General features: G+C 41.9%; 1 protein-coding gene across 3 annotated transcripts; it reads right to left on the bottom strand.

Moving 5' to 3' along the window:
* Positions 1–455: 455 nt before the first annotated feature.
* Positions 456–12,182, bottom strand: ZNF783 (zinc finger protein 783). 3 transcript variants are annotated; one of them, XM_074267583.1, is made up of 7 exons: positions 10,717–12,182; positions 8,051–8,446; positions 7,835–7,916; positions 7,466–7,582; positions 6,738–6,866; positions 3,598–3,711; positions 456–1,883 (listed from the first exon to the last, which is right to left on the bottom strand). In XM_074267583.1, exons 1-7 carry the CDS (start codon positions 10,738–10,740, stop codon positions 1,042–1,044), a joined length of 1,704 nt encoding a protein of 567 aa, XP_074123684.1. In that variant the 5' UTR covers positions 10,741–12,182; the 3' UTR covers positions 456–1,041. The 3 variants fall into 3 exon arrangements, with proteins under 3 accessions (XP_074123684.1, XP_074123683.1, XP_074123682.1); XM_074267582.1 differs by having other exon boundaries at positions 456–1,909; positions 3,598–3,667; positions 7,835–7,961; XM_074267581.1 differs by having other exon boundaries at positions 7,835–7,961.
* Between the last annotated feature and the right edge of the window lie 3,088 nt (positions 12,183–15,270).

Consider the following 15,270-nt stretch of genomic DNA (forward strand, 5'->3'; position numbering starts at 1 on the left):
AATTTTTTGGATAAAAAATTTTAAGGAAAATGCTGGACAAATACCACTCCTGAGGATGGTAATCACAGGCTCTAGAATCCTACTTAGTTCAAGGTTTAGTTCCCTTAAAAAAAAAAAAAAAAAAGACTGAAGCTTTCTTTCTTTTGAGTTTTCTATGTGTGGACATGTGTGTATGTGAATACATATACACACATATATAGGCATATTTGTGTGTGCATACACAAAGTACATGCATTTATATACATATACACATAGATATATAAACAATCAGAGCCACATACATATTTGTCAATGTCTACTCAAACATACAATCAGGACTACTACATGGCAAACACACACAGACACACACACACACACACACACACACACACACTCTCACAGAGGCACTGTATGTCAACTTATATCAGGTCCCTCCTATATTGTTTTGAAATAACTCAGACCACTTATGCAAGCAATTAAAAAAAAAAAAACTCCATTGGAAAAGAATTTCATGACAAACATATCAGAACAACAAGAGAACAATGAGGACAGTGATTTTGCTCAAGGAAACTATGTACCAAAATGCCTATCACTCCAGATTGCTGAGCATACAAAATGGCACCCAGGCCCATCTCAGAGTTCTGGTAGGAAAAACCCTGGAAGTCGGGGAGTGAGGAAGTCCCAGTACATCCAGCCTACCAACTGTGCCCAGGGATAAGGCTCTCCTGCCCCAGAGCCCATCTCCTTTGATCATCTGAGGCTCAGTGACCTTGAGGGACAAGTTCAGACTTGGAAAATAGAAAATGTAAGTCTGACCACACTCATGATTCCAAATATGTGTCACCTGCCCAATGTTCTAGTACAAAGAAAAACTTTCCTAAATTGTCCTGGGGCAAGTACTCTACCAAACAAAGAGAAGACTGCCAGGCAGGCAGAGACAGAAGGCTTGCCATACCCTCCAGGTGAAGCAGCAGCACCAAGCTAGCAGATTCTTGCCACTAGGGAGCAGGAAGGCCCTTCAAGGGGGCAAGAGTTTACCCCACCCGAGGGGCCCCTTTGGGCTCAACCTTCCTCAGCAGGATTGGGGCGGGCAAGGGCCAGACTTCCTTTTCTGGAGCAGTGGGGGCTGTCTTGATGCTTCCTGGAGTGTGTTTGCATGTGGACAGCCAGGTGGTGGTTGCGATTGAACGTCCTACCACACTCAGAGCACTGGTAGGGCCGCTCGCCCGTGTGGATGCGCTGATGCCGGAATAGATCTGAGGGTCGCCGGAAACCCTTGCCACAATAGGTGCAGGTGGGACAGCCCTGGCTGTTACCAGTATGCAGGCGCTGGTGCAAGAGGAGGCTCTTCCGCTGCTCAAACAGGCGCAGGCACTCACTGCAGTGATATAGCCTGGATGCACGGCTGGATGAAGGACGCTGCTCCTGGCATGACTGCCCAGCCAGGGCATGGTGGCTGTCCGGCTCCTCAGGGAGCCATTGTATGATGGGGCCTGGCACCACCACCTCCCCTGGCTCTAGGGGGGCAGCAGGCTCTTCCCACGTGTCTGGCCAGCTGCTCTGGGACGCCCAGTCCTCATCCTCCAAGTGGCTACGCTGGTGAATGGTCAGGTTGATCTTCAGCCTGAAGCTCTGACCACAGTCTGGACATGGAAAAGCCCGCTCTCTCCGCCGGGGGAGGATGCGAGGGGGCTCACTAGAAGCAGGAGGCAAGGGCTTCTCCCTTCCCCGAGCCCTGGGAAGACCAGGGCGGCCTCGGCTCAGCTCCGTTGGCTCAGCCATGTCTTCCCTGCCTCCATTAGAGACTGTGTGCTCTGCTGTGCTGGAGCGCTGCCCCAAGTCTAGCTGCTGTGGAACTGTCTCATCTGTTGGACTCTCTGATTTGATGCTCACAAGGCCATGATCTGGTGAAAAGAATCCACATGCGGTCCTTCAAACAAACCAGAATCATTTCCATTTCCATGCTAATCAAATCCACACTTTTTATTCCAATCCACCTCCCACAAAGCTTTCCTCAACCACTGTCACACCATATGATTCTCTTCCTTCTCCACATTAATGACATAGAATCCTAGCATGCTGCAGTGGCAGGGACCTTCAGATTACTGAGCCTAGCCCTTGCATGTCACAGATGAGCAAACTGAAGTTGAGCTGCAATGACTTTCCCAAAGGCACACCCCAAGTAGATGAAAGGACTAGAGATCAAGGACAGTAAAAAGAAATAAGCTGAAAAGAATGCAGTGTTTTGTCTGACTGCAAAAGGCTCCAGAAAGTTCAAAGGCAGAGAGGCTTATTGGAAATGAGTGGAAGGAAAAGTGCTGTGGGGCTCAATAAAGGAAGACCACCCCCTGGCTTGTTAACTGCTGAGCCAGCACATCCTCTGGAGCTGGGCCTCTGCTCTGAAAGGACTGAATGAAACTTCCCCTGACTGTGCATCCCCCTACCATTATCTCTTCCATCTGAATTTCTGTAAGAGTACAGCCTCAACCATACCACCCCGCACTTGAGTCCAACTTGCTTTATACCATTTTGTTTCCTCAAATAATCTGTACTTCTAGAAGGCAGGGGCTGTGGTTCTATCATTATTAAATAAAATAATGTAAAGAAAGTAGCATATATACTTGAAGGCATTATATAAACCATGAACTATTATTATTATCATCATCACCATCATCACTGTTTCTGTTATCATTATTCTGTCCATAACAGGAGTTTGATAAATACTGCCTGCCTGTCGAAGCCCAGTTGCAGTGGTAGCTAGAGAAGGACTAAGCTAGAAGAGAGAGAATTATGGGAAATCTCATTTATCCTAGAAAACTGCTATACAGCTAAGTATTCTCCTGCTACTCCTCCTTTCCCCTTACTATCCAACCAAAAGAGCAGGTTGTGTGTTCTTGCTACAGTCCAAGGCTCATCCTACCTCAGCACAGACAGCAGGGACCTCCTTGACATTAGGTTAGTTTGTTTGAAGCCAAGTCTATTCCATACTAAGGACAGTGGGAAGTTAGTAATGGGATAACGGAGGATAAATGAGTGAGGAAATTAGCAGTGGGTGACTTGGCCAGGGAATGGGGGGCCAGTATACAAGCAAAAGCCCCAAGTGGAAATAAGGGATAAAGGGGTGAAAAACCCAGCATCTAGATCCTCCTGTTTCCCACACGCTATAGGAGGTAATCCCATCACTGCCACAAGATCCCCCTAGGGGCAGAATTAAGTAGATGAGTTGAAGGTGGCAAGAGGAAAGAAAAAGCAGAACCTTTGGAGCCTAACTCAAAATTAGCCAACTAGAGCTGATTTTTTTTTTTTTTTTTTTTTTTTTTTGACATTGACTATAGAATGGGTATTCTGGTTTAGTGAAGAGAGGGCCGATTATGGAGTCAGTAAGACTTGAATTCAAATCAGGCCTCAGACACTTACTACCTGTGAGACCCTGGGCAAATCATGTAACTGTTACCTCAGTTTTCTCAAGTGCAAAATGGGGACAATAATAGCACCTACTTCCCCCCAGGCTTGTTCTAAGGATCAAATGAGGTCATTAATATTTGTAATGTACTATTATTAGTCTGATATACATGGGAGGCACTTAACACATGCTTTTTCCCTTCCCCTATCACTTACCCAGTCTCAAGTAGGGCACGATTTCCCTCTGTGGGAAGATTGATACTTCTCCATCTTGTGGTTCTTCCTCCTGTTTAATCGAGGACAAAACATTGATGCCAGCTGGGGGGGGCTCTGTGAGAGAGAGAATCCTATTAAGGTCTTCCTTGGATGCTGGATGTCATAACTGGTACAAGAATGGGGCTCAGCATCACAGTTTCCCCAGCGGTATGAAACATCTTTATACACTCTGAGCAGATACCTACTGGTAAAGGAGGATCCCCATCGGGTTCCAGATTGAGGACCTGAAGTCAGTCACCCATCAACCATGGCTCAGGAGGTTAGAGCACAGAGTTAATGAGGCCAACATCTCGGAGGCCAAGAAGCCCAGGTTGCTGTCAGCCTGTTAATGACAAAAACTGACATTTCTATAGTGCTTTAGATTTTACACATATTTTCTAATCAGTCCTAGGAAGCAAGTGGCATCTGCCTATTTTGTTCATTATACAGGTAAGGAAACTGAGCCTCAGGGAGAGTCACTCAGCTACCAAGGACTCCCCATTTCTGACATCCGCTGGTTAATTTCCTGAGTTTGGACTGTAACAGGCTGCCCCAAGAGTGTGGATGACTTTCTCATCCAACCTACTGCTACTTCTCAAAAAAAAGATCTGAAGGGCACATAGTGAGTAAAACTGTTATCCCAAAAGGTACAGCACCCCAGACTCAAAATTATAAGAAGTACGAGGGAGAGTTCCACCCTGGGAAAACAACCCTTTGGCAGAAATCAGATACCCACCCACACACACACACACACACACACACACACACACACACACACACACACACACCACCACCACCACCACCACCAACAGCAACAACAAAGTTAGGTGAAAGCAAGTAGGGATATGGTCAGTAGCAAATGGCTTAGTCCTAAGAAAGCAAACAATTCTGGAGATTAGAGAGTATAAAATGGAAAGAGGAAAAAGGGAGATACTTGTGTCTTTCTGAAAGGTGCAGTGCTGTTCAGTTGTTCTCGATCCCTATGAAGATCTACATACAAATGAGATTAAATTAAGGCAAAAATTATTTCAATCTAATTTAAGAAAAAATTTTTGATCACCAAAGTTACAACTCCCAGGCCATTTTTCCCCCTAAATGTCTTTGAAAAGAAAAAACCTTTCCCCCCTGGATGACTCCCCTATATTTCCTCTGCTGCAACCCAACTGCTATATTCACAGTCTCCAAACTCATCTGGCATTATCCCAATTCTGGTTAAAGTTTCCTCTACCCCAAAAGTAATGCAACTCCCCTTTATTTTATCTATATATATTCAAACTAAGGTCAAGTTCAAGTCCCACTTTTGCTAAAAGACTCTTCCTTGACCAGCCTGATCTCTCCTTTGATTGTTCTCTATGGCCTTTACTTAGTTAATAAAACAAAAACTTTGCAATAGCATCTTTTCAAAATGTTCAGATTTTTATGTATTTATATTTCTTACTATATTAGAAGATCTTTCAAGAAAAAGACCATGCCCTAGAAATGGTTAAGAGCTGACATTTATATGGAACTTTAAGGTATATAAAGTCCTTTCTTCACAAAAACTCCGTTAAGTAGAAAATATAAATTATTTCCATTTAGCTGATGAGGAAACTATGGTCAGAGAGGGTAAATGACTTCACCAGGGCACAGCTGACACTAATCTTTTTGAAGTCCATACAAGCGATTTCATCAGCACAGAGAACTCCCTGTATGGAAATGCTCTTCACCACTGCAGATTTATAACTTCTCTGCAACTAGTTTCTTAAGTCCCAGAAAACTCAAATGACTTCCCTGTGATTACATAGGCAGGACTAGAACCCACTATCCACTCTATCATGTTACTGATTTATCCCATATCAATTAGACTATGTACATCTTTGTATCTAAGGTAGTTTCCAGCACAGATCTTTTCACAGGGAAGGATTATTTTTGTGAATGTGAGGCCCTGTGTTAGGGAGCACATGGGATGTAACAGGTATAAGATGTAATCAATATCCCTGGGGAACCTTTTATCTAGTAGGGAAGATAGATCATTTATATGTATCCACATAAACATAAGGTAGCACTGCTAAATGGGAAAGAGAAGTCTGACCCCATAGTAGGGAACTTTGGAGCTGGAATCATAAGATCTCAGATCATAGACTGGCCATTTATTCCCTAACTGATCGCAAGTCAGTCTCTTAACTTCTGTGTCCCACAAGGTTAGGATAAGGACAGTGCTCTAGAAACCTTTCAATTTTATATACATTTGAGTTATGATAAGTACAAAATCAGCAATACAGACAGGAAGGTCTATCAGAAAATGAACAAGGGGCACAGGTCAGAAACATGGGGTGCATGTCTGAAACAGTAGTCCTGTAGAAGAGCATAGGATGAGAGGATTAGGGTTGAAGGGATCTCAGGACCTAGTTAGTGCAATTCCTTTCTTTTTCAGTTAAGAAAACTGAGACCCAGGGACTAAAGTGACTTATCCAGGATCAATTGAAGAGACTGAGGATCAGAGGTAGGCTGTAAATCCATGTCCTCTGACTCCAGAATTAATGCCTGCTGCTCTGTTCCATGAGACTTTGACTGAACTTTCAAGGAGAGGCAGGATTCAAATAAAGAAATGAGGAGCAGTTATTCTAAGTTGAAAGACTGTTATTAGCAACAATGGAAATAGAAAACTGCATAATCCATTTATGGAACAGTGAGTAAAAACTAGTCCACTAGAATAACAGAAAGAACACTTGGTCAGTAATGCTGAACCTTGAGTTTTAATTACTGACATTTAATAATGATATGAAAATGAATAAAGTGACTTTATCTCTGTGGGTCTTTTTTTTCTTTAACAGCCAAATGGGTAAAAACACTTGAACTTATTTACCTCACAAGATTTTGAGAAAAGCATTGTGAATCTCAAATATTTTATGAAATTATGAGTTATCACTGTTATTGTTCAATGAGCAAAAGAATGGGTCCTGCCCTAGAACTTACTGCCCTCAGAAAATCCCTGTACTTCCCTTCACCTCTGGGAAGGTAGCAGCTACAAAAAACTCTCTAAGCAGTTCTAGTAGGAGGGGCTTCAAGTCATATGCCAAATGTTTATCTACCTTTAGCTACCATCCTGTGCTCTGACTCACCAGTTAAGCTTGATTCAATCAGACTTCCATGTGTTTCTGAGTCTTGATGATCTTTAAGAACTGGTTCTTCCTTTGTTTCTCCTTGGGCAGGTTGAAGGTGCTTGGAAATATACTCTGGAGAAGGCAGGCCTGGAGTAGGGGGAAATGATACATAACTAACACTGAGTAGAATACATAAATAGGTCCAGGGTGAATCTTCCATATTTCCAAAATTCACCAGAAATCTCTTGGTATTTCTAACAAACTTAACAAATATCTAGTAGATAACACCTATTATCTCACATATACTATCTAACAGATAACTTAATTCTCAGGTGGCTATTTTTCTCTTGGGTACTGACTAGGTGCAGAACCACTGCCTATCTTGTACCTGTACCTCTTTCAGATTCCAAATCAAATCTAGAATGCTAGAACTAGATAAGACATTAGAAATGATCTAGTCTGATGGCTTCACTTTAAAGACAAAAAAAAAAAAAAAAAAGTGAGACCTATAATGATGAAACGATTTCACTATTTAGCACTAAGAAGCAGACCTATAATTGAAGTTCTCAGTCTAGTGTTTTGTCTTTAGAAGATATAAATTACCAAAATACCTAATTCCATCCTCCCAAGGGTACAAAGGAAGTGGGAATAGAAAAACTGAGCACAGTAAATAAAAATAAACACTTCTATTTCCTCTTAGTATTTCATTCCCAAAGTCTTCCATATTGTTTCTACTTCATACTTACTAGCACTTAGTTTTCCAGGACATAGTACTTTCTCATCTGAGCCCCACTGGTCCTTAAGGCATGGTTTTTCTCCTCGTTCAATCTGAGAGAGAATATCAGGTTTGGAAACAGCATAATCTGTGCACAGGATGGAGGAAGAAGACATAATCAGTCTGATTCCTGGACTGAGAAGATAGATTCAACCAAGGAAGCAAAGCAGCCTGGAACACATTTAAGAAACACACAATCTTCTGCTTGTGCAAAGATAAAGACTAAGCCTCCCACAAGTCAGTATACAAAAGCATAAAGTGCTAAGATCAAATAAAAGTCAAATCTCAGATTATATGACTCCTGAAAGCTCTTTAACGGGGACCAAGTTTGGTACCTTACCCAGGGAGACCAGCATCTCATAGTTGCCCCTCATCACGTGCTTGTAAAGCTCCTTTTGCCACTCCTCCAGCTTTCCCCACTCCTGCTCCGAAAAATACACGGCCACATCATCAAATGTCAGGGGCACCTAGAATCACAAGTATCATACACTCTTGCACACATACACTCAACCTGGGTCTCACAGGCTCCCACCATTCCTGGGTTAGAAGAGATTACCTTAGGAACCTCGCCCTTGCTGCCTGGGGGGAGCCGCAGGATCCAGAAGTTCCTGTTTCGAAGCAGGTTCTCCAGGTTCTCCAGCCTCCTCTGGAGCAGCCCATACTCTTGGAGTAGGGTGCCCAACATGGTCCACCTGCCCTCCAGCTGGTTTTCAATCTCCACTGCCGCCCGCTCACAGTCTGCCAGTTTTTTCTCTGCTGTCCCCGTCCGACCCTCTAAAGTGAATAATCGGGCCAGGCACAGATCTACCTTCTTTTCCACAGCCTGAATGGCAGTCACTACAGTCCAGAGGGTGATCTCTGGGGAGTGCAGACATGAATCTTTCTCAGCAGAAAGAGCTGGGGAGGTCAGCAAAGCTTTCAAGGATCCAGACGGTACATCCTGCTCAAGGACCTATTAGCAAAGAGAATTAGATAGTCTCAGGATTATAGGATGATACATTGTTTTATTTTTAAAAATCATTTACTACTCCAAAAAGAAACCTGGGAAGAACAAGCCCTAGGCTTTAGAATTCTCCTATTAGGTCCCTCCACTTCATGCCCTTTCTGACAAATTAATCATGGATTTCATTAAATCAATAAGCTTTTAATTGAGTTATTACTGCAGTCTTATCACTGTAAAAGATATAGCAGGTCTTTATACTATCCCACTCAAGCTCGGCCCTCATTACCTAGATGATTATAATACAATTAAATACAAATTTACATTTGTAATGTAAATATACATATTTAAAAGGCTTATCTACTTCTACTGTTCTCCAAATGATCTTTTTAACAATAACTATCTAACCTTACTAAGATCATAAATTACAGGTGTCAATCTGAATTAGTAGATGCAGCTTCTTTATAGCAAATTATCTAGTCTATATATCAATTCTCTACAACATTCTGGCCAAATTATATTTTAAGTTTCAAAATCACGTACCTGAGGAACAAAAAAAAGAGTGTGTATGAGTCTATCAGAATATTTATGGCTTCACTCTTTGTGGTGGCAAAAGAATTGAAAACAAGTAGATGCCCATAAACTGAGGGATGCCTACACAAACTGTGGTACTTGAACACACTGGTATTTAATAAATAATGAGGCCAGTGAATACAGGAAAGCATGGAAAGGCAAATGAACTGATGTAAAAGTAAGTGTCACTACGAAAACAACATGTACAATTGCTAATTTATAGCAATGTACATACTGAGATAATAAAACAATCAAAAGTGAATGCAATGAAATTATAATGACCAAGCTTGGCTCTAAAGAAAAGATTTGAGAAGATACTTTCTCTTCATTTGTTCAGAGATGGGTCACATAAGGTGTGGAATTCTGAATTCAATGTCTGTCTTTTGTGAAATATTAGCTACTTTTGTGGAGTTTATTTCTTTGAAAAATAAGTATGTTAAAATGTATAGAACATCCAAAAGTTCCAAACTAGTTACCAAACACAGCCAGATATTGTCAAAATTCATATGATGAAAAAGGAAATTTTTCTTCCTCCAAATAAAAACTCAAAAATACTTCTATGATGTAATGTTAAAAATTGGACTAGAGTCAGGAAAACTGGATTTCTTATTCATGTCTCTGTCACTAATTTGCTGTGTGGCCTTGAGATAAGACACTTCAATCACTGGTACCTCATACCTGTCCTCCCCTCATCCCACAAAGAATCAATGTTAATGGAGGAAATCATGCTGGAAGAAAAAAAAGCAGACATTGTTAACAGAGTTTAAAATCACTTCAAAAGTCTCATGAGTCTGTGATTGCAGTGATTCTTGTCCCTGACCTCCCAGGTGAATCACCTACCCCAAAGTGCTGGAGCTTCCTTGAGTTCTTCAGAAATCAGAGAATACTAATGGAGCAGGCGCACAAGCGCTATCAACTGTTCCCTGCTCATTATAGAATATGTCCATCTTTTTAGTGTCACTACTTTTTAAATGTGCTTGCATACAGTGTATACACGCATGCATGTGTTTTCTGATATGTCTTGCAATAGAATTGGTTTCCTTTGTAACGCTATGTGCTTTATGTCTCCAACAACATTCCGAGGAAGGTTCCTAGGCTGCAGCAGCCGGCCAAACATAAGTACGCACGATTTTGTAGATTGCATGCTTTATGCAGTTTTCTTGCAGAATTCTTTGGAAAACTACCCTTTGTGGGACCCGAGGACTCCAAGAGTATTACTTAAATTTCGGATCCTTCACCACACAAGAGAGGGCTACCCTGACACAAGAAGTGACTTGACCACCATCCCCAAGCATAGGTGGCCGAGGCAGAATTTGAACCGAAGGCGCCACCGTCCCAAGGTTGACCATCACTGCAGATCGCCGCTATCTGCCTCTTTTGCCACCGTTGGGGGTCGCGCTCCTACAAATTGGGCCGCCGAGGGGTGGGGGCGGGGCTCTCTGCTTCTCAGCAGCGTCCTCCCAGCGTGCTGGAGTGCCGCCCTCACCTGAGCTCAGGTCTCCCGGACCCACCCATCCTATGGCGCTCCCCTTCTTCCTCCACGGCCACGAGCAGGGCAGGCCGAACCCCGCCGCGGAAACGCTTGGAAGGCCAAAGACGCTGTTGGCGACGGGACTGAGCCCCGCGCCAGGCTTCGAGGACCCGGCTTGCGCCGCTCCCCTTCCCCACCACCCTCCTGCCAGCCTCCGCCGCCCAGCCTCGGGGCTTACCGGAGCGGGCGCCGCCTCGGCCATGGTCCCAGCCGCCCCGCGCTGGAGGACCTGCCTGCGGCCTGGGCCCCGGGAGGGAGGCGTTGGTGCCGGGCTGCGGAGCCGGAGCCGGCCCTCGGACGAAACAGTAGACACCGACCGCACGAAGCAGTGGGGGCCAAGCCGCCCTCGGGTCCCTGTCAAGCCCCGCCCCGGGCCCCAGGACACGTGCCGCGGGGCGCAGCGAGTGCCCGTCAGAAGAGCCGACAGCGCTCCCAGTGGCCGTAGGACCGCACTACGCAGCCGCCGAGCGACCGCCGCTTTGTAAACACGAAGTGGATTTAGAAAACCCCCTTCGCGATCAGCCAAACTAGAATGGTCTCGGCGAGAGCCGTGATAAAGGCTCCCCTTTGTTATGATGAAAAGGAGGATTTCCAGATTGGATAAAGAATGTAAAAACAAATGTCTTTAAATTTAGGGACGAAAGCCCCGGAGGCCAGGGGCCGCTCCCGTCAGTGCCCCACTCCCTCCCGGAACCCTCCCCAGACTCCGAGGGCCCCAGGCGACCGGAATAGGGCGAATAGCCCGAAAGGGGAGAGGGAGAATCGGAGCACGCTTAGCAGGCTGAAATAAACTTGCACCGGGAAAGAAAAAGACGCGTCCAGCGCGAGGGACTTCGAATAGGCTGGGAGGGGTCGGCCCAATGTTAGGCAAATCATAATCTGCTGTCGCTTTCAAAAATGACTGATCCCTAAAGCCCCTTCCCGGGAGGAACATGAGAAATCATAGAATTTATGAGGAATAAAAATGAAAAGCTTGATAATCTTCCCTTCCCTCTGGCCTTGGACTCCGCTTGTAACTAATTTTAATTTATCACTTATCTAGTAAGGAGATACTGATATGTAACTATCTCCAGACTAGGATGAAGTAACAGGAAAACAGATCCTTGTCTAAATTGTTTTAAATAACGGCACCCCCTACATAGCAGGTGCTTAAAAAATGTTTATTGGGTCGGCCATTTTTATTCTTACATGTAATTGTAATTCTCAAAATTGCCTAAAACCCATATAATATTAACTCTCAATCATGAAAAATTTTTAAAATATAAATTATGTATTCCAATCTTAAGTCCAATAGTGAGGATCACAAGCCACTTACTCTTATTAGCCATGCTCTCCATAACTTCTGCTATATATTTTAAAGTGATACAGGTTCTGGATGGTTCTACTCATAAAGGACATCCTATATAGTCATTTTTATCACTACTTGGCAGTAACTACATTTCCTTAAAACACTGCCTTATTACCAAGAGAACCCACCTCCATTACGATATAAGAGTATGTATGCTCTAACAAGAAACCACTGCAAAAACTACCAAAATCAATAGCAGAATTCACTTTCAAGATTTTAAGATTCACTGAAACTATTAATATAGGAGAAAATCCTGAAAACTAGTAATTTTTAAGAATTTATATATTAAGCAAAAAGGGATTTTGGGGAATTTTTTTTAATTACCCATTACAAACCTTAAAAATAACTACATGTTGAAAACAAATATTGCATATAATTTCAGTTGTTAAAATGCTGTCTGGTATTTCCAGATATATATTACCGGGTGGTACTCTTGTTTTTAATGTGAAAAACTTATTTTTCCCATTTTACAGGAAATAAAAATTATCTTCTGAATCAACTCCTTCCTTGGACTTTTACATCACTCTTGAATCAGGAACCCCTTAAGCTTTCATTTTCCTCCTAAGGCCAGGACACCAAGGTGACCAAAATCCCCAAAACTTTAAAACTCATGAGGGGCCAGGAAACAATCTACTTTGCAGGCTCTTTCTCATGGCTTTTGCGCTACTTTTGATTCTTAAGCTGGACTTTAATTAAATTTGGTTCCTCTTCCTAGGTCACCCCAATAAACTGTAAACAAGAGCTTTCTGCCATGCTCATGTTAATAGGGTCAGAATGTCACTAGATGATTTGCTTGTTTAAGAAAAATAGAAAATATCCCTATGTGGGTTCACCACCCAAAGACAAAAACCTCAACTTATCCAAATCCAACCCTCATTTGTATTGCCCCACAAATTTGCCAATGCTAAGCTGCCACGCAACATGCTGAGGATCTTACATTTTCTTTAAAATAAATGGATACCAATGGAGTGTGTGGACTCTCAACCTACATGCCCAACACTTAAAACCGTATCTTTTAAGATAGGATTTGATTATTATGGGAGACTTTTTGGAGAAAAACCTTTATGGAAATGTTTTGCTTAACAAAATCAAATGCTTTTTTATGGTCAACCAGTAAGCACAATAGATGTTATCTTTCATGCCTACTGGTTGAAATGTGTCTGCATCCTTACTCATGAAAGACTCCCTCAATGTGTGCCAAAGATAAAAATTTATATAGTTAAGAAAATAGGCATACAGATTAGTAACTATTTTTTGATACCCCCTTTTTTTTTGGGGGGGAGGAGGAACTGAGATTTTTCACTTCTACACTTTCCTTTCACAAACCTTGAGAAATGATTCCTTAGTGCTCTCCAGCTTCGGTCACCCCAAGCACTTTACTCCAATTAGTGCAATCCAAATGTCTTTTCTGTTGGTTTTCTTTAGTGCCATTTTCATTTCCACCACCAGAACATCCAGAACTGAATCCAAATGTGGTGGCTCAACTATCCTTGACAGTAAAATTTGCTATAACAATCTTTTTAGAACTTTTATAATGTTTGCTGTCCTTTCAGCTTCATCAGATTCCTCCAGATGACTTTGCTTAGATCTTTCAACAAGCTTTCATATAAAGCAATACTTCTCCATCTTTTCTATAAGATTTTATAAATGACCTATTTTTCTAAATTAGTATTGTCCTTGACACTGTTTACTTGGCCAGATCAAGTCATGTTTAATGGTTGATGCAGTTTCTAGGGTATTTTGGATTCTTTTTTCGTAGTAATTTATATCAGTTAAATATCTGCATAAAAAACTGTTATAATCAAGTCCATATCCTATGAAGTTATACTTTAAAATAGATAAGGTTGCAATTTTAATACTGTGCCATTTTCCTCATTTTTATTTTTCCAAATTCCCAAACTGAATATTCATTCCCTTAACTTTGTACTAATTTAGATTTTTTTTTCTCTAACAAGTCAGGGTTTAGTTGCACATAGAAATTGATTTAGGAATGATCCTCACATCAATAATTTTTTCTTAAAATATAAACACTTTCACTTTTGTCACATTGACCTGACCCTATCAACTTCCCACTTTTCTCAAAAGACTTTGCTTCTATGTGCTTTCTTACTTTTGATCTATATATATTTCTTCATGTTGGCCTCAACATGAAGTTAAGCAGCACTTGGGAAATCTGCTTGCCCTCAGTTCTAAGTAACTTTCTGAAGCTTGCTGCAACCCTGCATTAGCAGAGGACTTTACCTCACCTAGGAGTTGCTTATACTAAAGAAACTATGACAGAATCTACTTCCCTACTTTATGTACTTCCTCTGTGCTTACTACTTGGCACAGACATATCAAGGTTTATATCGATTCAATTTGAAGGGCTTTGTCTAATTCCTCATAGAAATTTTTCCACCCCCTACATCAGATGCAACAAGATTCTGAATTCTTCAGAAGTACATGAATGAATTAACAATGAAATGGCAAGTATTACAATTACATCCTTCAAACCATCAGTTTACCTTAGAATGGAATTGATGGCAAACCTCTTTAGGAGAAATGGCCTTGCTCTGCTTCTTACTAGTATTGCCCCAATACTACTCCTAAAATATATTGGGGGGAAATTCTGCAGTGGCCTGTTTTTTTGTTTTGTTTTACAAGCCTTAAGCATTGTCAGTTTCAGAACAAGCTGTTTTGACAAATAGGCAACAATTGTCACCACTTCTGTATCCTTAAAGCCTACCACATAGTATATACTTTTCACTCTTCTGGATCTATATCAGATATCGATCTCTTCAGCAACTTCCTGGTACAATCCTTTTTCTTTTGCTGCAGCTGCCATCACCATTTCAGCTAATTAGGTCATGGAAGTCACTGCCACTCTTATATTCTTGTGATCTTCAAGAGTCAATAACATCTCAAGACACCAAGATTTTGCAGTATTAATTTACTTGCAGGCCATGGTCTACCTATTTTATTTATAGGAGCAACCAACAATCTCCTGACAAATTATCAGCCTTTATTAAACTAGACACTCTTCTGGGGGTAGATCAAGTAAATTCCTCAGGTATATAAGTATATAAGTAAGGTCAGACAGGTGACAGCTTCCTCTGGAAACATCAACTTTCTACTACGAAGCAGGTCTATATCCAGTTATGCTCAGCAACTCCTGGCTCCTTGTCCTGTCTGACATACCTGCTTATCACCATACTGCCCACTAACATTCCCTGAATATGTATGGTAGCTCTCCTTTAACACAGCACTTAGGTTGCTCACTAAGCAACTCAAATTTTAAAAATTCAGCAAAATTAAAAAAAAAATTTTGTTCAATATCTGAGAACTTATTCTTCATTACTTGGGCAATTTTTTTTTTGGTAGGTATTTAAAAATGTCTTGTCTTTC

This window comes from Sminthopsis crassicaudata, chromosome 5, assembly GCF_048593235.1.
Source record: "Sminthopsis crassicaudata isolate SCR6 chromosome 5, ASM4859323v1, whole genome shotgun sequence".
Classification (NCBI taxonomy): domain Eukaryota; kingdom Metazoa; phylum Chordata; class Mammalia; order Dasyuromorphia; family Dasyuridae; genus Sminthopsis; species Sminthopsis crassicaudata.